The following is a 24,576-nucleotide window of genomic DNA, read 5'->3' on the forward strand; positions in this document are numbered from 1 at the left end:
ATGTTAACTGTTCTTTTGAAAGCAGTTTTTTTGGCCTCAAAATGTCATAACCAGACTGTTTTGGCAGAATCTTTAAAGTCCCAGTTTTCAGATGTGAAAATGTTAGCCGTATTTTTCCCCCTCCTTTAACAGTTTTTTTGTGAACCAGAGCCACATTCATTTACTAGCTGGTTCCCACTAGCAGGAAACAATCATCCTAAAACAGAAAATGTACTGAATTTACCTTATTCTTGGGCGTCCCCTATTGTCTCTGAACTACATACCTTACACAGTGGAATGTCTTTCAAAGACAAAATTTCAGTGGTATAGAAATAGGAATGGCCTGGGTGTTGCTCATCACCTGTGATTTTGCCAAGTGTTTTGAAATTGTTTGTCCTTCCCGAAAGCAAACTAAGTCTCAAAAGAGCTAAGGTGATACAAAATGACAGAGAATAAATTAATTATATTTACTATTTATCCATGGGTTTTTTTTAATTCTGTTGCTTTTATCCATTTGAAACAGGCATAGCTTTGCAAAGTGCTTTGAGATACTTTGCTCTATAATACTGAATCTTTTTTTCTTTTTTTCAGTTCTGTAAATCAGATAAAAAGTTACAAGGAAGTCCATGCTGGAAGAGGGCATGCAGATTCCTTTATGCCACACAAGGATTTTGCAAGACCAAGGTCAACCAGGTAAAGAGGAAGCTAGAAAAATATATGTAAACTGTTTAAAAGCAAAGTTAAAGAGCCAACGGGAATACTTTTTAAATGAGCATTGAATTTTCCATTGTCTAAACAGTCAATTTGTAGTTCAGTTTTAAGTTATTTGACTAATTTTAGGAGAAGATCAAATTTCATGATCTGTCTTTAAGTGGCAAGTCAGAGTAAATAATTATCTTCTGACTATGAAATCCTGTTAATTCCAATTAAGGAATCCAAGTCACACCTAAATCTTTGAAGCTTTTATGTTTCAAAAATAAAAACCAAGGTGTTCACGTTCCTGGATATCAGAAACACAACACCTGGAAACACTTGTTTCCTTCTAGCAGTCTCCTGAAATCTTTGTTTTGGCACTTGTAGTTTTTCTCCACTTAACAGTCAAGAGATACAGAGGAATAAAAGTTCTAACCACATACAGCTCTTACTTTACCACTTTTAGTAAGTGGTAAAGTAAGTGGTAAAGTAAAGGCTTTTTTCCCCCCAGCTTTGATTCCTATTTAAATGGAATTTTAAATCATGTGATAAATATATCCCTGATTAAATTACTCTTTATCCAGTTACAGTTGTGAGTGGGTGACAGCTACAGCCTGTATTTTCCTTGAAGTAATTTCAGCATAACGTGAGGGGATATTTGAGAAGGTATGTTAAGAATATTCTTTAATTTTCTTCATAGTGAAAAAATTTCATGTAATTGTTGGCCTACTTCCCAAAACCTTAGCTGGAGAAGGAAAGACTGCATATTGCACATTCACATTAGATTCAGAGAGAGTATACATCCTAGTGTTTAACTTCCACACCAAGCAATAAAGGTAAAAAAACATTCAAGAGAGTCACAGTTTTATATCAGGAAGTTAGTTCTTTTCCCTAGATTAAAATAATTGAAAATAATAAAACCTGTTTTGAATCTCCAGTCAATATCCTACTTAACGTCACCCTGAGAAGAAATTTTTGCCAAGATTTTTTCTTCAAGCTTTTTTTTTTTAAGTAGTCATAAGCTGGGGAAGGAATTAAAAAAACCCTAGGAAAGTTAAACCAGCATGGCATTGATATTTGAGGGCTTGCCTCATTTTTCTTCCAGCTACCTGTATTACCCAGGTTGATCTCAGAAGCAAAACTGAAAAGGCTCATTTTTAAAAACACACATCTCTCTATCTGATAAATCATGATGACCAAAGCAAAATATACATCTTGGATTTTAATTCTGAGAGACACAGAAATATTCTATATTGAGAAGCAATGGAACTAGTCACAAAGCACAAATCAATTTCTTGATTTTTTACCTTTTCTTCACACTTGATATTGCTCAAGATTGGACAAGATGGATCCCTGGAAATGTGGCTTGGATGAGCAGAACCTTATAGGACTATCTCAGAATGAACCAAGCCCACATACATCAACTGCTGCATGTACTCGTATCCCTTCGGAAAGTGTAAAATAGTTTTTAAATGGGAGCTTGACTTCTATTTAGTAAACATTGCTTTAGGGAGAGAATTTCATGCCTTCACTGGCAATAGGAATACTGTCAGACTTGGCAAAACAAAACAGTTTTAGATGATGTTTAAGTATCAACACCTCTTTCACTGTCTGTATGCTCAAAATACTCATCACCTGTTGGAGTGTCTAGGTCAATTTTAGTTCTTTTATTCTAATTTTTTTCTTACTGTAGAAAGGATAAAATCTTGGGGAGCTTCTTATGACTCTGAAATACTTAAAAGAAAAATCTACCTCCTAATCTTCTGCACAAAAGCAGCCTCAAAGTCAGAGACTCTATATACAACAGTTACTGCTTTACTTTTCAGCCGCTTCCAATATAACTGATTAGCTGCAGCTCTCAACTGCACCAGTAGGCACAAAAAGGTTAAGGCAAACTCTTGTAAAACAGGAAAGAAAAAGACAGCAGGGCAACACTGCTGAATTTAAAAAAAAACCAATTTAGAATTGGAATTTAACATCAAAATTAGGCAAGAGACATGAGAACATTGCAGAAGAAAAGAAACTCCACACAGAAAAGTTTAGGATACTTTGTATTTCAAATGAAGACAGCTTAACAGAACCAAATCTAATTTCTTACAAAAGGAAAATTATTTTGTAGAGGTATTTTCAAGATTCAGATTTAAGGCTCAATAAGAACAGTGTCTTTGGAAAGGCCAAACATTGTAGTGAAGAAAATTTATGACAACATATATTTATCAGAAGCTATTTTATTGACAACAAATACAAAACTGTTGCTCTCATTCCCTGATGTTTAATTTTAAAGATACAGCTTTTCCTTCCCCACTCTTACAGACTTGTAAATATAGCATTGTAAAAAACCAAAACCAAAACCAAAAAAAAAAAAAAAAAAAAAAAAAAAAGGTGACAATAAATTAAGAAAAAAAAAATGGGAGGAGGAGGAAGAGAAAAGCCCAACCCATCAATGAGAAAATGCATTAGAAGCAATAGAAAAGTTAAGCAATAGAATTGAAGTATCATATTATGTACTCCTTCCAAGAGAACTTTGGGGGTTTTGCACATGAAATAAAATAGCAGCAAAGAAAAAGGATAAGTACAAGTGCATTTGTGTCCCACTGGAACTTGATCTTATTAACCAAAACAGTAGTACTCATCAGAATCAATTTTGGGATGCTTATGCAGAGACTGTGAGTCCTCCATGACAGAAGAATCACTGAACTTGTCCATATCCGAAGGGGTTTGGTGACCAGGGACATCATCCACTAAGGTGTCCAAATAACTCCCCACTGATATTCCATCCAGTCCATCACTACAGTCTTGTAAACTGTTACAGCTGCCATGGAGAGATGTCTCCTGACTTTCCAGCAAGCTGCACAGGCTTCCACTCAAACTGCTGCCTCGGCTGGCAATGGCTTTCTCTTCTATCATCCACTTGATTGATTCAATACTTTCATTGATGAGGAGGAGCTGGCGCATAAGCTTCACATCAGTGGCTCGAAGATTAACCTACACGGCAGAAGTAATTAAAAAAATTAGTCGTTTCATAATCAAGCCAAAGAGCATGATGGAGGCAATGAATGGGTTAAAAGAAAACACAAAAGAAATCCAGCTTTCATATCTGGGACAAATCTATTTCAATAACTAGTAAAAAAGCCCACAAGCAAACAAACAAAAAAACCCCAAAGTATATCTACACTTTCAGTGAAGGTCAGGTGGGAACCTGATCAGCCCACCTAAGCAGTCCATTAACAGGAATGCTGGTCAGTGACAAGACTTGTACACACAATGCTGTTTAGATGAGAAACACAGCTGCTATGACAACTCCTAGGGGATAGCTTTTCACTAATCAGAGAAACACAAAGCCATTTCTATTTACAATTACCCTAAGCTACTTACAGTTACAGACAGCTAGGCATTCACCCCAAGTTATCCTTATTATGGCTACTTGGGCTGGCTAAAATTTTCAAATGTGCACAATTTGGAAAAAAGCTTGTGGATATTCAACTTTTACTCACACTACTCCTGAGTGCACATTAAAATCTGCCATGTAAATTTCTGAGAGTTAAAATACGGAACTTACTGAAATTGTAAATATCAGTTCTTTAAACCCATATTAGATGAAGGTGATGAAGTTCAGAGTCAACCACTTATTATAGATATGGAGCAAGCATTTGCTGTAACTAACTAAACAAAAGTGGACATTAAGAACAAACTCCTACTTTCTCACTTAGTTGTGATGGTTGACACATACACGTTAATTGTAATGGACAGAGGAATATTACAGTGTTGGATTTCACAGATATATTTGAGTTAAACATCTTCATGTTTTCCTTAACAGGCAAACTATACAAGCCAGTTTTAAAGTCACTTCAGCTGACAAATAAAGCGGAGACCTAAGGTTTATATTTAGTGCTTCCTTCTCCTCATCTGAAACATTTTAAGTACCGGAAAAAAAATCTGTGCCACTGTCTTTTGTGCCATATTGAGAATTTGAAAGTCTTCAGTCAACTGAGAAATAAAGAAAGAAACAAGTAAGATCTATGGACAATAGATGTTTTATGCAGTTCTCCAAGTCTACAATTGTTGTACAGAAAAATAGCACCTGTATTGTTCATACACAATGGACTGGAACAGAATCAGTATTCTCAGGAAGCAGAGACTATATCTTGTTTTTCTAAGAATATAATCTGAACATGATTCTTTCCATACTCAAATGTCATCTTCTCAGGATCCCAAATTACACTGACCTCGTACAGTTGTTCAAAAGTTATTTCAATGTATTTTTATTCTCTTAGATACTGCAGAAGACTGTAGTGGATCCAGCTGGGATGCTTCCTAGCAGCCGGTGCGGTGTTGTCCTCTGTATCTGTGACTAAACCATGTTGGTAGCACTCCAGTGTTTCAGCTCTTGCTGAGCAGTGAGTGCAATCAAGGCCTTTTCTGTTTTTCACTCTGCACCCTCAGCAAGTAGACTGGGACTGAGAAAGATGTTTGGAGTGGACAGAGATGGGACAGTTGACCAGCATTCACCAAAGGGTTATTTCTTGCCATACAATGCTGTGCCCAGGAATAAAACCTGTGTTTTTGATCTTTCCTATAAAGCTGTTGCTTGGGGGCTGGCTTGGTCTACTGGTGGGAGACGGTGTGTTACTGACTGCATCACTTGTTAATTTATTTTCTTCATTTTTTAAACTGTCTTTATTAAAATCCAAGTTTTTCTGACTTTTTTTCCTTTAATTCTCTCCCCTGATCCCACTGGAAGAGAAGAGGGGAGTGAGTGAGCAGCTGGTGGGTGCTTACTTACTGGTCAGGGACAACCCAATGCAAAGACATTTCAAGCTTTGCCAGTAACAGAATGCCTGTGTATTTGTCATGTGTATTCCCAGCTTCCTTCCCCAGTCCCCAGAATGACTTCTGAATTATTCTCAATCCAGTATCACAAGATTTAACACAGCTAACATGGTACTGTGCAAAATAGTTCTACCCACATTTCACAATTTTAACACTGCCCATCTATCATTGTTTCAGGAGTGAGGTTATGAAAACAGATTGACCATTTTGTAGTTCTCCTGCTCAAGCCAATTTCTCTACTTTTACCAATAAATCACTATAAACCATTTGCTCGGCAACTAGGCTGTCATGAAAGCAGTAAATTACCCAACTTCTCAACTGCAACTACAGACTTCAGCAACTTGCTGAATATAAACATGCTTGGAGACAAGTTTCCCAGAAGACTGATTAAGGAAATGTTTAACAGAACTAGCACCAATATGACTCAAACAAAACAGTCCCTTTTAGATAAAGTAGACATCTCATATATTCATACTCAGTTCACAGGAAATAATTTTATTCTCTGAATACACCATTAGCTTCAGCATTTTTGTGGAATAGCCTTACTGGAACCAATTCTCTGCATTCCTGCGTACTAGAGTCGTCCTCCTCCTAGCTACCATGTCATTCCAAGTCTCCCATATCAAGAGTGTGCTTTTCCTAAAGTAAATACTAAATAGTAGTTTAACAAACGTCATCTTTCTTTAATATGGTTTACTTCATCATCTGCTTGATAACACAAAAATGTCAAAATGACATTTTCTGCCCCTTATCTGCTTTAGCACAAACACAAACATTACCTTTTACTCACTTATGTAGCTGCAACTCATTTATCCTGGAAGCTGTTGAAGTAAACAAATTGGAGCATCGTTGGAGTAAACAAGTCAGTCCAAGATGGTTCAGCTAACAGGACTAAATACAATAAAATCTCATCATGCTTGACAGCCCCATTTGCTATGCACAGTAACAGGTGCATTTCAGGCACAATCTATATAGTGTATCATAGCTAATAGAGGTATTTCAGAACAGTTTTTATAGCTGCCTTTGAGTTAAAGCTAGAGCACAAGGCCACCATAAGGAAGGTGTGTGTTATTATGGATCAGCCCTCACAAAAACTTACGGTGTATAAAGGAAATTATTTGTGACAAGAGAGAAAAAACTAATTTCTTGTTACAGGTTAACTTTTATGTATTTTTGCTTAGTTTTGCTTTGTATATTTGTAATAGTGATGATCACAGGAAGGATACTAAATGTTTAACATTAAGAGCTAGTCACAGGAAGAGAAAATAATGAAATTAAAGTGACAGCATCTTTCAAGTAACACAGTCTGGTAGCATAAGTGCACAGATTAGCATTCAGACAGAACCAGATCTTCAATCTGGAAGGAATAACTAGACTGAACACCTGCCTGTGCCTCCCTCTCATATTTGTTGTTCTAACAAGGTATATCTTCCTTTCTTTTGGTCTTCTGTAATAATATGTACAATACTGTCATAATTTATTCAAGGGAATTTATGTATATACAAACATAAGGGCTTTTGTGTACATATATATGCAAAGAGATAGCATGCTATTTTTATATATAATTCAGTGGTCTTGAGAAAGGACTTGACTAGGTTATTGCTTTTAGAATAAAACTTAGTGGCCAGGACTGCTAACAAAGACAATTATCGCTTCCTGGCAGTCACCCAAAGTAGCGCATTAGCTGTCCCTAGCCTGGTCACTTAGCTTTTGGATCAAAGTCACACATGTACTCACAACTGGGCAAAATGGCCTTGTGTTTTGCTGCTGCATGTTCTGCAGACATAACTTCCAATCAGTTTCAAACACAGTGGGTCACCTTCCCCTTCAGAAATGGCAAAGCTAAAATTTCTGTTAAATATACCCTACTAATCTATGAAAGCTGTTTGAAACTCTAGCTTCTTCCTGTGGATTACTTTCTTTTAAATTCCTGGATTCACATGCTGCTTCTTCTAACTACAGGAATTCTGCAGGGATATTAATGGCAACCATAAAAAGTGATCTGAGGAAAAGATATCCCTAAGTTTATTCAAATTATTTCAGTTTCATTTTTTTCTCAACACTTTTATGCTCTGTGCTGTAAAGACTCCACTAGTAAAAGGAAAAAAAGTGAATGAACCTAAATAATAAGGTATTTCTTTCAGGAGGTGAAGTAAGTACTTACAAGAGACAAAATCTTATACTTACAACTTAATGGATTCAGGGAGCTATTTAAGTCACTCAGATCAGAAGCTCTGCTCAGGATCTCAAGACAGATCTCGGGTTGGCTGCTCTGGAATCTGTGGTCTAAAACATCTTGAGTTTGGACACAAATTCCACGATAAGTGAAAGGAAACGGTAGCAAAGTACAATACTCCCGGGAAAGGCCCACAGAGGCTCAGGCCTGGGAAGTCTTGCAGAAGATAACAAACGTGGAGAAGTTAGAGGAAACTAACTACAGCCAATTCCACCTATTGCTAAACACTACCACACCCATCTCTATCACACTTTTTACAAAAAGAATTTCAAACCAGGAGAACTTTTCCATACCAAAGAGGTGTGCATGACCACTGTGGTTCAGAAGTATTAATGCGACTGTTGTTTCCATATTTTAGGATGTGTCAGAGACAGCTTTCTGCTTTCCTATTCAAGGTCTTCTATTTCCTGTATCATACAGGATAAAGAGCTTGCCAGCTATGCCTACCTCCCCTTTTGTTTTTAAAAGGGAGATTACCTCAGCTTTCCATAGAATAGCACATTCCATTAATTAATTTGAGATGCAATTAAAAAAAAATCTAAAAATCAATGTCTAAATAATAATTTGTTTTTCATTCTGAGATGTCTCTTTCTTCAAAAAAGCTAACCTTATTCCACTTTCTCCTGGTGTTACCTCTGCTAATACAAACACTGAATAACAACTTTTAAAGGAACTACAGAAATTAATTTATCAGGCAAAATATGAAAGTGATGAAAATAAAATAAAACACTGGCTGGCAATATTGAATTACTCAAGTATTATCAAGATACAAATATAGTAAGAAGATATATAAGGATAAAAACTGGTCAATAAAACCTCATCGACTAATTCTGTGAGACCATATACATAACAAGCTAAAAATACTATAAGCAACTTATCAAAGTTCAAAATCCAAAATTCAGAATATGGGAATTCAAGCGTTATTTAACTGGAGTCATCAAGCTGACATGGTTACAACAGGGGTAAGTCTGGTGACACGCACAGGATTTGTTTATTAAGCCACCATCACAAAGCATGAGGCATGCCATTTGAAGGCGAGCAAGCTCAAAGTGATATTACAACAGCTTCTCAACACTAGTGAGTAAAAGAGATGCTCTCTTTTTTTCCATTTAACATTTCTAAAATAAAATAAAACCACAAATAACAGATAATGTCTGCTCCTTTAACACACAGGATGATTAACAGGTTGTGCAGGAGCTACATCCTACTTAAATTAAAACATATGGATGTGCATGTCTTTAAACTTCTTGTCTGCTCCTAAATTGTCCCACTGATTCAAGGTGTTTGCATTGGTTTCTTCAGATAATTATGCCGCTTTAGGAAATGGTATTTCAGGATCAAGATGAAAAAATTAGAATGCCTAGGCGGACTTCTGAATTTGAACATAATCTTCAGCATCTCTTGTTAAAAATGCAGGGAGTTTTATGTGACAGAGAGTAAGAACACAAGTGTACTGTCATTAACTGGAAGGGATCATCTATGCATCCGTGGAAGAGTAACTGCTTGTGGGAATGTGCCACATGCACTCCACAGCAAAGCCAACTAACTTTGGTCAATTCAGACACCACAATAATCAAACTAACGCAACCAACCTGACTGAAACTGTACACGAGCTCTCTCAAAATAATGGAGATGTGGACCAAAGCCTGGCAGAGGATGAGACTGTCAGAGTCAAGGTAGGTGCTGCAATGTTCGTCATTATGCCTTGTGCCTCTGACTGTGATTTACCTCACACTGATTTAGCTAAATTATATTTCATTTAACAGTGATAAATGTAGATTGACAGCTTTTTCTGTATCTGGTTTCTTTCAGCATGGACTTGTGTTATAGCATATTGCTGTATCATTTTCCCATTTGTTCTCTCCTGGTTTTTAAGCTTGTAGTAAGCTTCAGAGAATGAGGGAGCACATACAAAAGCAACATATATATATACAAAAGCTAAATTTATGTGATCCACTGTTGCTTCGTAGTTACAGTTTTCTGATCTACTTTCTTTCTGCAAAGTGAGCAAGTTACACTGACCTGAATATTGTGGCAGACTACAGAAGTTGTAATCACTTAATTTTTGACTTCTTTTGCAAGAGGTTTCTTATACTCTTGCATCTCTTGAAGACTCCAAAATTGTTAAAACCTTCATATCACATTTTACATAGCATTCATTACAATCACTGAACTCCCAGCAGCTCATAAAGTGCATAGTCATTAAGTTTTCAGTTTCTGTCTGCACCCTTTGCTACTTTAAAAAGAGGCTCCAGCCTAGTCATTGTCCTGTTTCAAGCTGCTGCATTTCCACTGCAATCCTTCACCAAGTCCATGCAATAAGTATTTCCACAGGTCCATCTGTAAAATTTGGCAGTTACATAACACAGCTTTGAGCACAGTAACATTTAACTAGGAAGGAGAAAGAGAGACCTTGTGATTCCACAACAGTGATGAAAGGATAAAAGTATTCTCCTGTAAGGAGAGCTTACCAACCCATTACCTAAAGCAAGGAAGCGGGCAGGTCAGGTCTGAGCCACCACCAGAATAATGTAGGAGAATACACCAGAGTAATGAGGAGGCAGAGCAACTTCATGACACAGCAAGTTAGTTCAGTAGGCAATGAGAGTAAGTAACTCAATGAGCAGGTCCCAAGGATATTTCTTGCAAATATATGAAGAAAATATTATGCTAATATGGTTATCATCTGATACAGGAAATTACAGTATTGGTGATTTACATTTCTCTTACAACAGCCTATTTTAATATTTTAATTTTATGCATACTAATTGATTTCCCTTATACTTGACAGGAAAATACATACCACCAAGTTGTGCAATTATTTAGTCATATTATCTCTTTAAAAAAAAAAAAAAAAAAAAAAAAAAAAAAAGAGGCGAATCTCAAGGCCTTTTTTCACTTCCTTAAAACATGCATGGTCCTTTTCTGGGGAGTATGTGTAGGCAGCCTGCCAAGTGCATTAATACCTTTGATAATAAAATATCAGTGATTAGGATGAATCATTTGCTTAGTAGAGTACATTTTTTTCTTTTAACATCATACTGTTTGAGGTATCTTGTATGCTTAAATGTAGTAAAAAGTTCCCGAGGGAAAAGTATACTTTTATTTGTTTGTTTAAGTTTTTTGGCCATCTTTTTATTTTATGGTGAAAAAGAGACTATTTAAATATCTCCCAAGTATGGTCTTTTTGACAATGATCGTTAAAAAGAAATGTGATGTACAACTGAGAGCAAGTAGAAGGGAAAAAAAAAGTTAATTAGTTTAGTTCTTATTTCCTTACCTCCTGTCCAAATAAAACAAATGTTAGATAAGCTCTTTAAATATAGAAGTACCACAGAATTAGGAGAGAGAAACATCTAGTCTCAGAAGGATGAAAAACTATAAAAGGAAAATCCTGACTCTTTTAAAGTTTAGTTGAATTAACATGAAAGGGAAAAGTGAGAAAATGTAGGGATTTGAGAAGAGGAAAAACTTCTAATACTGCTGGAAGGTTTTACTGAATGTTTCGAAATATCTCACACTGCTGTCATAAAAGCATCATCAGACCTTAGAAATGTATCTACTGTGACAAAGGTGAACATGTCCAGAACAATCCATAATATGGACTCACATTTGTTGACAGACAAGTTAACTCCACTGCAAACATTCAGGTCAATATGAAGCTGTAACATTCAGCTGTGAGTGTCAAAAAGTGTTACAGCAGATGGATGATCACAGCATCACTGTGAAGTGTTCTGGACACCAGACACAATGCAGGACTGCGTGTGTCTTCTGACCAACATGAGACAGCACTGCGGCTCAAGAACATAACTGATTTCTTTTTTTTCACTGGATTTCACTCTCTGCCGTATATATGTTTGTCTTGACCAAAACATAGTCTTAGAAACACTATGCAAAAAAATGAAAAAATATAATAGCACTCATCCCTTTTAAATTAATTACTTTTAATACTGGCACTGTGTAAGTATACACAAAACCATAAAACTAAAATAAGAGAAGATAATAGGGTTTGCTTACAGGTGTATCCAAAGTTTGAAAATACTGCTTTTATGGTGGTAACACCAAAGTTTGAAAACATTATAAAATGTAAAAAAAACCCCAAACTCTATTAAAAACATCAAACCACCCAACTTATTAAATCAGAAATGAGACACAACAATACTAACACTGGCGAGAGATCTGAACTCTCTTGAAATTCAAGTCTGCTTTCACAATGCCACTGGAGAGACACATAAGATTACAAAAAAATTAAATCTTTGTCTGAATCTCCCTAGAATTCAAAATGGAATTCTGTTTGAAACAATTCTGTGTTCCTGGAGATGGGATATATCCTACAGAAAGCATATTTTTAATCTAACAACCAAATCTTTAGTAAAGACAACCTGCCATCCTATTTACTGAAGGTTTACCTGGATAAGAATAAAAAAGAACTTCAAGACAGCTTTGTTATTACAAGTGATCATATGTGCGTTTAAAAATGCTTTAATAGTGCTAGAAAGTGATTTGCTGATCGTTGGGATTTTTTCCCTGTTAAAACATTACGAGCATTATGTTTCGATGCTAAACATTTTGAAAATTTTTGAATAAAAATGACTCAGTATCTTAAAAAATAACGGGATTTTGTTTTGTTATTTTTATGCTTACTTTGTGACCTATTTGAAGTTCCATGTCTTTCAAATTCAGCTTAATTTTTCTTTTTAATGCAAAACTTCATCCAAATCTCCTCAGTGGTGTAATCATCATTCTCCTAAAATATGGTCCCTACACAGTCTTTACATCTCTCTAAAAGTACTAGCCAGTTTGAGGTCTTTCAGACAAAAATGAAGTTGCCTATTTTGAGTCTTTCGAACAAAAACAGCCTTTCAAACTTCCAGGTACCTATAAAAAATTTAAAAATTAAGTAATTTAGTAATTTATTTCTTTCTCATCCAGTAAGAAGGTATCAAACAGCTAGCAGCTAACCCGAATCTGGGATCTATAGATTAAAAATCTAGAAGCAAACAAGAGGCTACAACCATTTCTAGCAAGCTGAAATACTGAAACTGGCCAGCGCAACAAGCCAAGCACCCTGTTAAGAACTACACCATCTATGGCTTTTGAGCCCTTTTGGCTCAAAAACCCATGAAGCCCTTTGTTTCCTACAGAACACACCACAGCAATTCATTCTGGTGGTCACAAGGCATGATTATCAATGCATACTAACAATTAAACAAAGACACATCCTATTTCTAGGCAATGGATGAGAGAAGGTAGCAAGAGTAGTCAGTAATGAACTATAAACTTCAAGGCAAAACCAGGCACTCTAGGTAATATTTACTTTCCATATTATTTGATCCCTTCTCTGATCAATAACTATTATCCACACCATATAGTCCAGTCCTCAGCTTCTCCTACTCTAGCTCATGTCATATTGCTCTTTTTATACTTAAACCTGTTCTTAGCAAAGATTTCTACATAGAAGAGTACTGGGGCATTCTGGCATGATTCTAGTTCAGCAAAGAATATTAATCATAGTTATCAATGCAGTTATCAGAGGTATAAGTAACTTGGGAAGGAATCAAGGTCATTGCTTACATTTCCCATTTCTTCTTCTACTGAGGAAGTACGAGCTACTAAGCTAGCTGGGGAGCAGAAATATAGTATAAGACTTGCAAAACATGGCTAGGAAAAGATAAATATGGCCTTTGTGAATAACCAAGGGTTATTATTGGGAAATGAGAGAACTAGTCAAGGAAAACACAGCAGATTTGGACTAGAGTTTGGTTGTATCTGAAAAGGGCTGGTTACAGTTCTTCTTAAGTAATTTTGTTATTAAACTTCACCAGAGTACAAATTAATAAAAATGAAGGAGAGAAATTACAGAAGATTAAAGATCATAGTGTTGCTTTGGTTGAGTTTTGTTTCTTGTCTGAAATGGGTGGACTGATGCTCTGCACTGGTCAATGCATAAATAGCTTTATGAAGTTACTGTCACAGATGGCTACCTCATCTGGCTCTGGGAAAAACAGCAATCAAGCCTTCACTCCCCTGCCCCAGACACAGCAATCAGTGTTAAGTGCTAACAAAGGAGGACGTAAATTCCACAGGCATTTGAAGAAAATCACTCTTGCTTTGGCATGCTAGTAGTTATGCTCTTCTCTTGGAAGGAGGCTTTCTCCTCTGCTGTGACAGGATTTACAGTTTTCTCCTACAAACCCTGTAACACTAGAACCCTGCCACAGAACACCACTTGAAACAAAAATATTTCAGAGTACCACACAATTCTGCCAAGACATGTGGACAAGCCATTAACAGTCACAGCGGTTGAAATAGCCCTGTGAAGGCAAAATGTACTTGAAGTCACAGAAAAGGAAATTTCCTGTAAAAATTATCATTCAGGCTTCATAGTTGCTCCTCTCGTAGCTGTATAGTTTTGAGAAGACTAGAAAAATAGTCTGAAGTTTGCAATGACTCCTTGAATGACTTCTCCAAGTTGTCAAGTTTTTGTGCAGACCCATCTAAATCCCATAAGTCAGAAAACCTGCCTGCCCATGGAAAGGATTCTTCAACACCAAAACCAACATAAACCCCCTACACTGACAGTGTTTTATTATTAAGTAGGTTGTTCTAAACATGCACCATCTGCCTTTGTCTACCAAAGAAAATGGTATGTATTAGCAGCCAAATTAGAGAACAACTCCACCCTTTCAATGTGGCTGGAACAGGCCTTCTCCAGGCACTCTTAAAAAGGTACATATTAATCTCACTCCAGGAAGAACACTAGATATTCAGAAGCAGAGAATCACAAAACAGCTGGGGTTGGAAAGGACCTCTGAAGATCATCTAATCCCCTCATCACTGCTATGGCAAGTTGAACAGGATGGAGTCTAGGCAGGTTTTAAAAATTTCCGAAGAGGTAGACTCCACAACCTCTCTGGGCAGCCTGTTCCAGCGCTCAGTTACCTCAATGTGAAAAAGCTTTTCCTTGTATTTGGATGGAACTTCCTGTATTTCAGTTTGTCCTTTGTCCCTTCTCCTGTCACTGGGCACCACTGAATACAGTCTGGTCCCATCTTCTTGACACTGTCCTTAAGATATTTGTACACATTGATAAGATCCCTGTTCAGCTGTCATCTCTTCTCCAGGCTAAACTGGTCCAGTTTCCTCAGCCTTTCCTCATAAGGTAGACGATGCTCCAGACCCCTAATCATCTTTATAGCCCTCCGCTGGACCAACTCTCCAGCAGTTCATTGTCTTAAACTGGACAGCCCAAAATGGATCCCCAAACAGCACTCCAGATATGGCCGTACCAGGGCTCAGTAGAGGCAGGGTGTGCAAGCAATTTTCACTAGTTTTCTAAAGAGTAGGCTAAACAATACAGATCCTACTCCTCTCTACACAGAAATGCTTCATAGTTTCCTCCTTGGTGTCAGGACTGGTTTTTTCTAGTCATTTATAATTATTGGAAGGATCAAGGTCTGAGTCTGAAGTTTTTAAATTAAAAAAAATCCTTTCAGCAAACAATATTAAGAAATCCAACATTTGCTGTCTCTCATAAACATCTGAGTTAACAAAAGCAGTGCAACTATCTCAAATATAACATTTCTTTAAACTAATGGAACTTCTGTAGGAAGACAAAAAAAAAAAAAAAGAAAGAAAAATACAAAGCAACCAAGCTGTTCTATATTTGTTTCTACCTTGGGGTAAAAATATGTGAGCTTGGAAACACTCAATGCATTTGTTGCATTATAGTTCTTGGATGTGTTTCCTTCTGTATCTAGAGAGAGGTAGGTTTCATATCCAAAGCAGAATGCAGTAAAATCGCTCTCCTTCTGGAAGTACTTTAGTCATGAATGCAGCTGATATCTAACAAAAGTGAACAAAATTACAAATTATGCCAGTAAAGTGTTTATAAAATCTGAGACCCCCAGTAGCTAAATAGCAATTAGCCATTGCTTTAAAGTCACAAATGCTTTCACTTCATCTGGCACTGCACCCAGCAGAGCCATACAGCCTTGAGACTTTATTGTACAGCACAGCAAATGAAACATTCGGATAACTTCTCTGGCAGCTTAGCTAGTTTGTGTTTACTGTTAATTAAGAAATGTGCCATACCATTCTCTTGACAAACCGTAAGTATGAAAGGCTAGGTTGGTGGGGAAAGATAAGGTTTGGATTGCTGAGGTCATGGTTGCATTGGTGTGCCAGTATGCTATTCTCCATGTTTATGGAAGCTCTAGGCCAGGTTGCATATCCTGAAAAAACAGAGTGGCTGACTTTATACACCTATATACCTGACATATATATACTCTCTAGTGTCCTTTCTTATCTTCTTCTATGGAAAGAGAGAAACCTCATTAAGAGCTACTTCAAAGAGGGGGATCCTCAGGCACATTTTATTCCATACACTGATGTGCAGGCAGGCACCAGAGGGACTCAGCACTTGAATACAGAAAAAGTGGCCTCTGATATAAATGACCATCCCAATATCCTTCTAGATTTGAAAAAGCTTGAAAGATTGAACTATGTTGTTTATACCTTTCAAAGATTTAATACAAGATGGCTTACAGACCTTCTAGATGTATTTTGGTCACTTGTTTTGGGCACCCTCCAGATTAGTGTTGCTTCCAATTGCTTATCACAAACTTCCACCATGGGAAAAACCTTATAATTAGAAGCCACATGTATGAGAGTAAGGACTGGATAACAAAGGCTATGAGTCTGTCTTCACAACAAAAAAGTCTCCCTTCTATTATGAAGCTGTCCATAATTTTATGACCAGAGTTCCTCATCTTTACGAACAGTAAACTGAGAACCACCTCCTGGAACTGCTTACATATAAGAAATATAACTTTGATGCTCATAAATACAAGTTAAATCCATGAGAGAAATTGCACTTGATTTAATTGAATTCCAATTGCTTTTAAACAGCTCAGATTCTCTGTCTTTTTACTCCTGTAACTTCATCCTCATTTGCTTCAGATTCCAGTAACCAGCCTCTCTTCCAGGACATGGACAGAAATGAAACACAGAAAATAAACATGTCCACTGTGGAAAGTTTGATACGTTTTGACCTTGAGGGTAGAGAACAGACAAATAATCTTGTAACCTTTAAAACATGAATTGAAAACACAATCTTTTTCTTTAACCATTTACTATTAGGAGAAAGAAAGTATTGAAGAGTAGAAATGCATTTGCTTGCCATCACCTCTGCTTAATGAATGTATTTGGTATTGCGCATTTCAAGTTTTTCCTGCTCATACACAAAAGGTACTTTCAAATTATTGTTCTCATAAGTAACCATAAAAAAGAAAGCATCCACACAAAATTATGATGATCAAAGGGCTGTAAAATCTGCCATATGAGGAAAGACTGAAGGAGTTAGGTCTTTTCTCCCTAGAGAAGTGTTGGGGATAGGGGTATCTCATCACAGCACTCCAATAATTTGGGCTGATACAAACAGGACCAGGAGAGGTTTCATCTTAATACAAGTTAATTTTTTTTCAGTGAAGACAATCATAAGAACAACCTCCCCAGTTACATGGCTGATGCAACTGATGGCAATTTCAAGATGCAATTGGACAGGGTGCTTGATAATCTCACCCAGACTCCCTTTCCTCTGAAAGGTGAAACCAGATGGTCTTCTGAGGTCCCTTTACAGAACAGCCCTTCTACCCCAGGCTATTCTATGAAAGCCATGCTGATTTAATCAGAAAGGTTATAATCTATTTGCTAAAGCTTATCATAAACTGTACAACTCTGTGCAGAAGTGGTTTAGTATTCACGCCTTTTCATTACAAATTGTCAGGAATCAGATTTCAAAAAGCAGCCTCAATGATTCTTCTACTCTTGAAAAAGTAATCAGGAAGGAATGAAATTATAATACATATTCTCTGAAATAAAGTCTGGCAGAAGTCTCACAGTACGTGGGCAGTCTAACTGGAAGTCTTGACTGTAGTATCCCTGACGCCGCTGTGATGACTCACACAAGACAGATGCACGTGTACTGAAGTATCTCACACTGATGCTTCTCGGTAAGGTATCAGCAATGCTTCACGGGCTCTTGGCCATGCAGCAGCTAATAACGTAAGCACATATTCATCTGTACTTCCTGTGGACTTAAACCCTTCAGCAACTGCTATGGCTGAATAAGAACAGACATAAGCACTGCTTGAGTACAACATGGAGCTGTTCCACAATTCAAATCCTTCCGCCAGGCACTGAGTGAGATTTGCCAGTCAAAACATATGTTTAAATATGCATTAATTTAAATAACCTTGGTCATCTCATCCTTCCAGAGATGATCTTAAAAGATGGAAAACTTGGCAAAGTGCTGGTACTATAATTAGGTTGCAATTTTTCCTTATTAGATTTGATTATTTTCCCTAAGGATCAATCTACAATTCCCCTTTAACGTGAGTATCCTATTATCACTGCCCAATCTGCATTATATGCAAAAAGTACAAACTCCTCTACTCCATCATGCAAATTGGAGTGTATGGAGGCAACTCGCTAGCAAGATCCAGGATTAACACCTTTTTCAGTGAACTTCAGGAGGACTTTGGGAAACAAGTTAATTTCTATTTCTGTATGCCTTCTTTGTACTTCTACTTGTCTCACTTCAGGGATTCACTGAATAACGGCTCATGAAGAAACAAAGGTTAATCAAACTCTCCTGCATAGGCTTGAGGCTTAGGCACTAGTAATTTTATATTTAAGATTTTATCTTCAGTCAAGCTTTTAAGCAAAAATTACAATTAATCTAATCGAAAACCAGCATCTGATACACAGCTTTGCATTGCTGACTAGGCACACTAACCAAATCTTGGCTTCAGTTAAGACAACTGATGTTATCATACAAAATAGTGAATGTAGCAGCTTGCACCTACAGCATGTGTTAAAGAGATATTTCAAGTCACCGTTGTAGACATTTTAAAATCAGTCCTTCAAAGAAACTAATAAATGTAGACCCCCCGCAACCATGAATCTAATAAATGTAAGCAAATATGAAGTTGGTCAGACTCTTAAGAGCTGGTAGAATAGGGTTACAACAGCTCTGCCCTCCAACCTGCACCTTCATTAATGTGCTAGGGATGGTTAAAAAACAAACAACCTAAAACCAATAAAAAAAGCATAAAGAAAATAGAACAAACCATCAAAAACACCAAGAAGGACTGCCATTGTAATGGTCACATTTGCTTTAATTCCAATTTCATTTTGTCAGGGATCAGTGCTAATTGCCTTTAAAAAATAGTTATACTAAAAGAGAACTAGAACAAAGGAGAAGAAAACTCATCTAGTGAGTTAGCATAGGAATATGCCTCTATCTCAAATAGCTATAGCCTAAATCTGACATGCTCAGCTACTTGGAAATAGGATTGTTTCAATTACTTTATCCTTCACTCTAAAAACTGCTGCACTCAGTACACCCAGTTGGGTATTCACTAACAAAATTTAATCCTCAACAGTGTTCACTGGAAGGAATCTCATTAAAAGTCCCAGCACTGCTATCCACCCCTCACTTCCAAGACACAGTTTATCTTTTCTGCCTTAAATATTTTTAAGCAAAACATTTTTTTTTTAATTACTGTATGTAATGCAGACTATACTGTGTCTAAATTTCTAGCCTGCAAATAGGCATCAAAGAGTAGATTTTGTAAAAATTTTTAGTTAAAAGGAAAAAAACACCCACTCTCTTCCTTCAGGTGTTAAAGAAAATCTCCTTTAGAGTAAGCCCAGACCTTGTGAAGGAGAAATGAGGCTTTAGAAGCAGTATCATTTCAGGCTGCAGAATGAGCCTCAGAGATTATTTTCTGCAGTGAAGGTGTATGTGTTGAATATGACCTCAGAAGCATGGTATACTAGAGAAAAGGCTGCTGCTAGAAAGGATTATTATCAACTCTCCAATGGAACATTCCACCCAAAAGACCATGGGAAGAAAGATCTTAACAGTAACACTGACAAATTTCATACTGAATTAAGGATCAGATAGTGGGAGGTATTCATTCCACCCGAGTTTGACCAGAGCACAGTGTTTTGACCCACACTGAAAATTACATCTTGCTTCTCCTCTTACTTTATGGCCTTGTAATTCAAAGGTTTTCAGGATCCAATGCAGTCTCCACCATGGCCTTCAGGGGAAAATGCAAGATAAGAAAAGGGAAGTAGATCTGGCCAAGCAGGTCCATATTTCAAGAACAATACTCTGTGTGCTTTGTGTGTGAGTCCAGTGACCATTAGCAAAATCAGGCTTGCGGTAAAAAGAACTACTGTGAAGAGTGAAAGGATCTGAAGGAGCAAGGGCAAAGCCTCAGGTCCTCTACAGAGCAGATAGACAGTCGCCACATACACCCCACCATCTATCAGGTACTGTAACTCACAGTCAAATGCAGCATTTCCAAGTCAAATACTGTCCTTTTTTATACATGACTAGAAAAGAAGGGCCTGAATAACCTTGTTTTTTATATGTCTACAAAAAGTTTGTCTCAAATCTGAAACAAGCAAGCAAAAAAAGCATAGATAGGTCTAGCCAAAATTCAATTGAGTGGGCTGTAGAAGTTTCCACCATACTACAACCAGAAAAAAAAAGTTTAATGGATAACACTTGATTTTCTAAGCTTCTAGTCTTTTCCATTTTTTGCATCTGTTTAGTACTGCAGTAGCTATAGACTACTTTTCTACATGTCCAAGACCTCCTATGCCTTGCAGCAAAGCCAAAGAATAATGCACCAGAAAGAGGTGTGAAATAAGAAAATAGAGGTTTTGGCTCCATTTTAGAAATTATATTCAGTAAAAAAGAAGAAAAAAGCAGGGAAAGGAACCACAATTTTTACCTGATATTGTTCTTAAATTTATAAAGTATGTCCAGTGTCACAAAGAACACTGCAGAGGGGAAAGTGACAAGTTAAGGAGCTGAAGAAACCCTTAGGGTTGAGGAAAATCCTGAAGGTGTTAGAGACTAGAGAAAAACCTCAGGAAGGTAGTTCATTTTCACATTCTGCATTACAGAAGGCAGCTGAGAGCAGGAAAAAAGTATAGACAGGGTACCAATACTCCACAATTAGTCATTGTATCAGTAGTTTAATGGGCACATACAGACCAGAAGTCAAATGGGAAGAGGATTGTAACTCAGCTCCTCTTACTTAGCATGAAAAATTAGTTCAGATATGAAAAGACAGTCAGTCATTGAAGTGACAAACAGGAGACATAAAGGCTTTTGGGACTCAAACATGTTTGTGCTTAGGGCAGGCAGGGAAAAGAGAAACTGGATGGCAGGAGGAAGAAGAGGCAAAAGAAGAGTGTGACATGGAATTTGTGAGTGTGAAGCAGGTGAAGGTCTGAGACCAACTTGAAAGGAAAAGGTGATAGGGGAAATTCACTTGGGTCCCCCTCCCTTACTAGGCCTAGTTATCTTGACATGTCTAAACAGTCACGCCAAGAACTCTGGCTGCTTTATTTGCTTCCTTTGCAGTCCGACATCCCATACATTATAAGCCACCTGCAGGTCATTCTACAACCATTGTGCAAGCTTAAAATTAAAAAATAAGCATGAGCTATGCTGACAGTGTGTTACTCAATATTAAAACTGAAATTCTCCATGATCATTACCCTAAAATCATAGAATCACAGAATGGCTTTGGTTGGAAGGGACATTAAAGATCATCTAGTTCCAACCTCCCTGCCATAGGCAGGGACATCTTCCAAAAGACAAGTTCAAAGGCACCCAAAATTTTTCTGGGCAACCTGTTCCAGTGCCCCACTACCCTCTGAGTAAACAACTCCTTCCTAACATCTCTGACTCTACCCTCTTCCACTTTAAAGCTGCTCCCCCTCATCCTGTCCCTCCATGCTGTTGTCAAAAGTCCCCCTCTCCAGTTTCTTGTTTGGCCCGGTTTAGGTACTGAAAGGGAGCTAAAAGATCTCCACAGAGTACACTGATAGTTTGATTTGTGAAGATCTCTTACATCATATGAAGCCATACAACAGCAAGTGTAGTTTATAAGTTACACCTGAAGATTAACATTACCGTCTTGGCTATTAACTCTCAAAATATCCATTCTCTTTCCCTTTTTGCCCAGCCCACTCGTTCTTTAAAAAACATTACAAACCCATACACCTTTTACTTAAATATATATGTACCTATATGTAGCACTGTAGAGGGACTTGTGGTATGGCATTGCACTCATTCACATAAAATGATATTGATTTATTTGCTGTAAATGGCTGAGTTCCAAGATTGTTGCATAAAGTTATCTCAACACATTGCCAGAAAAATCCCCATCCCAACCTGCTAAAATTTCATCCCATTTTCAAATAAGCTTAGTGGCAGGAGCTATGGAAAGAACTGCTACTAAAAAGTGTCTTTTGGGACCTAACATAACAATTACACCCCCCCAAAAAATGGAAGATATCTATGCTCACATATCTGAGGTACCCTGCATTGTCAAGATCACATCTGCTGTGAGTGTTCACTAATCATTCAGTCACTTGCTTGCAAAGAGTTTCCTTTTGGTTTGTCTTAGAAAAAATTAAGCCAGTTTTATGGCATCATTTTATGGTGAAATAAATTTATTGAGATGGTGACATACAAAGTAGGACAAGCACCTGCACGAAGACAGTAAACAAGTTAGAAGATCTGAACTACATACAGCATAGGCCCATCACAGGCCACTGGCAAAAGAAAATATACCATTCAACCAAACTATAAATAGCTGTTTTTTCAAGAATTGCTCTGCATCATCTGCAGCCTGTTTGGAACTAATTAGGTCTCTGAAGACTAAAGTCCAGCAATCAAGTCCCTGAATTCCAGACCAAATTTCCAGCCCGAAAATATCCTGTGTGTCTTTAGGTATTACTCAAGAGCAGGAACAGGTGCAATGCAGAAAATGCAGTTACAACAACGGGAGAGTAGTGCATTATTTCGTTTATTGGTACTCCAGCATTCAGTACTTCTAATGAGCTGACAAAGGAACAGAAGCCACCAGCGAGTCCGTGGCGAACTGCCCCGCTGCGAGGAAAAGAGCCGCCAAGTCCCTCGCTCTACGCCGCACCGACGAGCAGCCTCTTGCTCTCCCGGCCGGCAGCAGAGCCCTCGCCGCCGCCCGGCCCCACCGGGGATGGATGCGCGGTGCCGGCTGCTCCCGGGGCCGGCAGCACCTCCTTCCTGTGGCGGGCGGGCCGGCCGGCAGGCGCAGGGAGCGCAGTCCCGGCTCGGGCCGCCGCCGCCGGGAGCGCTGCCGCGGAGGGGCCGGTGCTGCCGAGCGGGAGGCGGCGGTGCGGAAGAGCTGCGGCCGGAGCCCGGCTACTCACCATCTCCTGCCTCAGGAGCTGAAGTTTCGTCTCCAGACGGGCCAGGGCGGCAGCGCGGCGGGGACCGGGGGCCGCCGCGGCGGGGCGGGCCGGGAGCTCCTCCCCGCGCAGGGGCCGCGCCAGGCTCTCGGGCACTTTGCGCCCCAGCTTCTGCTCGACGTCGCGGAGGTCCGGCGGGGCGCCGGGCTCCATAGCTCGCCCCGGAGGGGCCGACGGCGGCACTAGCCGCGCCCGCCCGGCCGCTGCCGGGGCGCAGAGGCGCGGAGAGCCGCGGCAGCGCCGGGGACGGCGGACGCGCCGCGCGGGGCACCCGCAGCGGGCATGGGCATCTCCCGGGGGCAGCAGCCCCTCCCGCCCCCTCCCCGACCGCCCGGGAAAGGCAGCAGCAGGCGAGCAGGGCCGATGGAAAAAAACGGCCCCGCTTCGTGTGCGAGACCGCGACGCGCCCCGGCAGCTGCGGCCGGCACAGCGCAACCCGAGTCATCGCGTGTCCCGCCCGGCCGCAACTTTAAAGCCGCGGGCAGGTGGAAGAGGCGCGGCGCAGCCCTCCCACCGCGGTGCCTGTGCGGGAGAGGCGCGGCATGCCCGCGGCCGCGGGGCGCCCCCGCACGGCGGGGACTGCGCCACCCGACCGGCAGGGGCCTGGGAACACCGTGTCTCTCGGGAACGTGGGGAGGAGGGCCAGAGGAGAGGTGAAAAAAGAGGGGAAAAGGGAAAAAAAAAGGACAAGGGAGAAGAAAAAGAATGACAGGAAGGACTAGGAAAATAAATAGGAAAAGAAAAAGGGAAGAAGGTGAAAAAAGAAAAGAGAAAAAGTCACCCCTTCTAACAGGAATAGGAGCGTAAGTACAGTGTGAATGGTATTCCCACTCATCAGACAGGTTTTATTGCAGGCAAGTGCATTCCTCCCACCCCCCCTTAATATTTCTGGGGTTTTTTTATCCCCCTCCTCTTTAAGAAGCAAAGCTTGCAAGCTGAGTCAGTTGCTCTAAGTGATAGCAAGGCACACGTTGGCTGTGCAGATAGCAGTGCTGGGTGTGTCCTGTTGCTCGTTGTCCCATGATGCACCTGGTCCCACTGCACCGAAAAACATTTTAGGCACAAAAGTATGAATAGCCGCATCTGTGGAGCCACAGCTGACACGTGTCAAGGGGGTTGAGAAAGTGAGTCTAGCCACTCTGAGTGTCAGGTCCTCTATAACAACTAGAATCACAAAGTGTGGTGTGGTGAACTCAGGGAAACAAAATGTTTTTACAGCAAACTGGATGCTTTCTGGGGAATAATTTCATCAGTACCTTAAAATCTAAGATTTATTATCAGAGACCTTTGCAAGGGTTTAGTACAGTCAAGCAAAAAATCTGCAGATGTATCTGATATCTTAAAGGTGCATTGATTTTAGACCAGGACCCTTATTTTATCACTGTAACAGTCTGGAAATCCTGTGTGTAAGACACGTGAAAAGACATTTATTTATCTCATATTTGTCATAAACGTTTAGTTCATATGACAAAAACTCTATCGATATTCTTCTCAGAAAAGAAAGCCAAAAC

The 24,576-nt window shown here is 39.1% G+C and overlaps 1 protein-coding gene and 1 long non-coding RNA gene across 3 annotated transcripts in view; one reads left to right on the plus strand and one right to left on the minus strand.

The window, feature by feature from the left end:
• Positions 1 to 5,356, plus strand: part of LOC125320356 — a 43,273-nt gene extending 37,917 nt beyond the window's left edge. For both annotated transcript variants that reach the window (XR_007201081.1, XR_007201082.1), the window contains exons 3-5: positions 571 to 672; positions 1,257 to 1,338; positions 4,490 to 5,356. This is a non-coding gene — a long non-coding RNA (uncharacterized LOC125320356). The remainder of the gene's footprint in view (positions 1 to 570; positions 673 to 1,256; positions 1,339 to 4,489) is intronic.
• LURAP1L (leucine rich adaptor protein 1 like) lies at positions 2,711 to 23,579 on the minus strand. The gene is made up of 2 exons (XM_048292600.1): positions 23,027 to 23,579; positions 2,711 to 3,657 (listed from the first exon to the last, which is right to left on the minus strand). The coding sequence occupies exons 1-2, from the start codon at positions 23,216 to 23,218 to the stop codon at positions 3,283 to 3,285; spliced, it is 567 nt and encodes a 188-aa protein (XP_048148557.1). The 5' UTR covers positions 23,219 to 23,579; the 3' UTR covers positions 2,711 to 3,282.
• Positions 23,580 to 24,576: the final 997 nt, after the last annotated feature.

This window comes from Corvus hawaiiensis, chromosome Z (genome assembly GCF_020740725.1).
Source record: "Corvus hawaiiensis isolate bCorHaw1 chromosome Z, bCorHaw1.pri.cur, whole genome shotgun sequence".
NCBI lineage: Eukaryota > Metazoa > Chordata > Aves > Passeriformes > Corvidae > Corvus > Corvus hawaiiensis.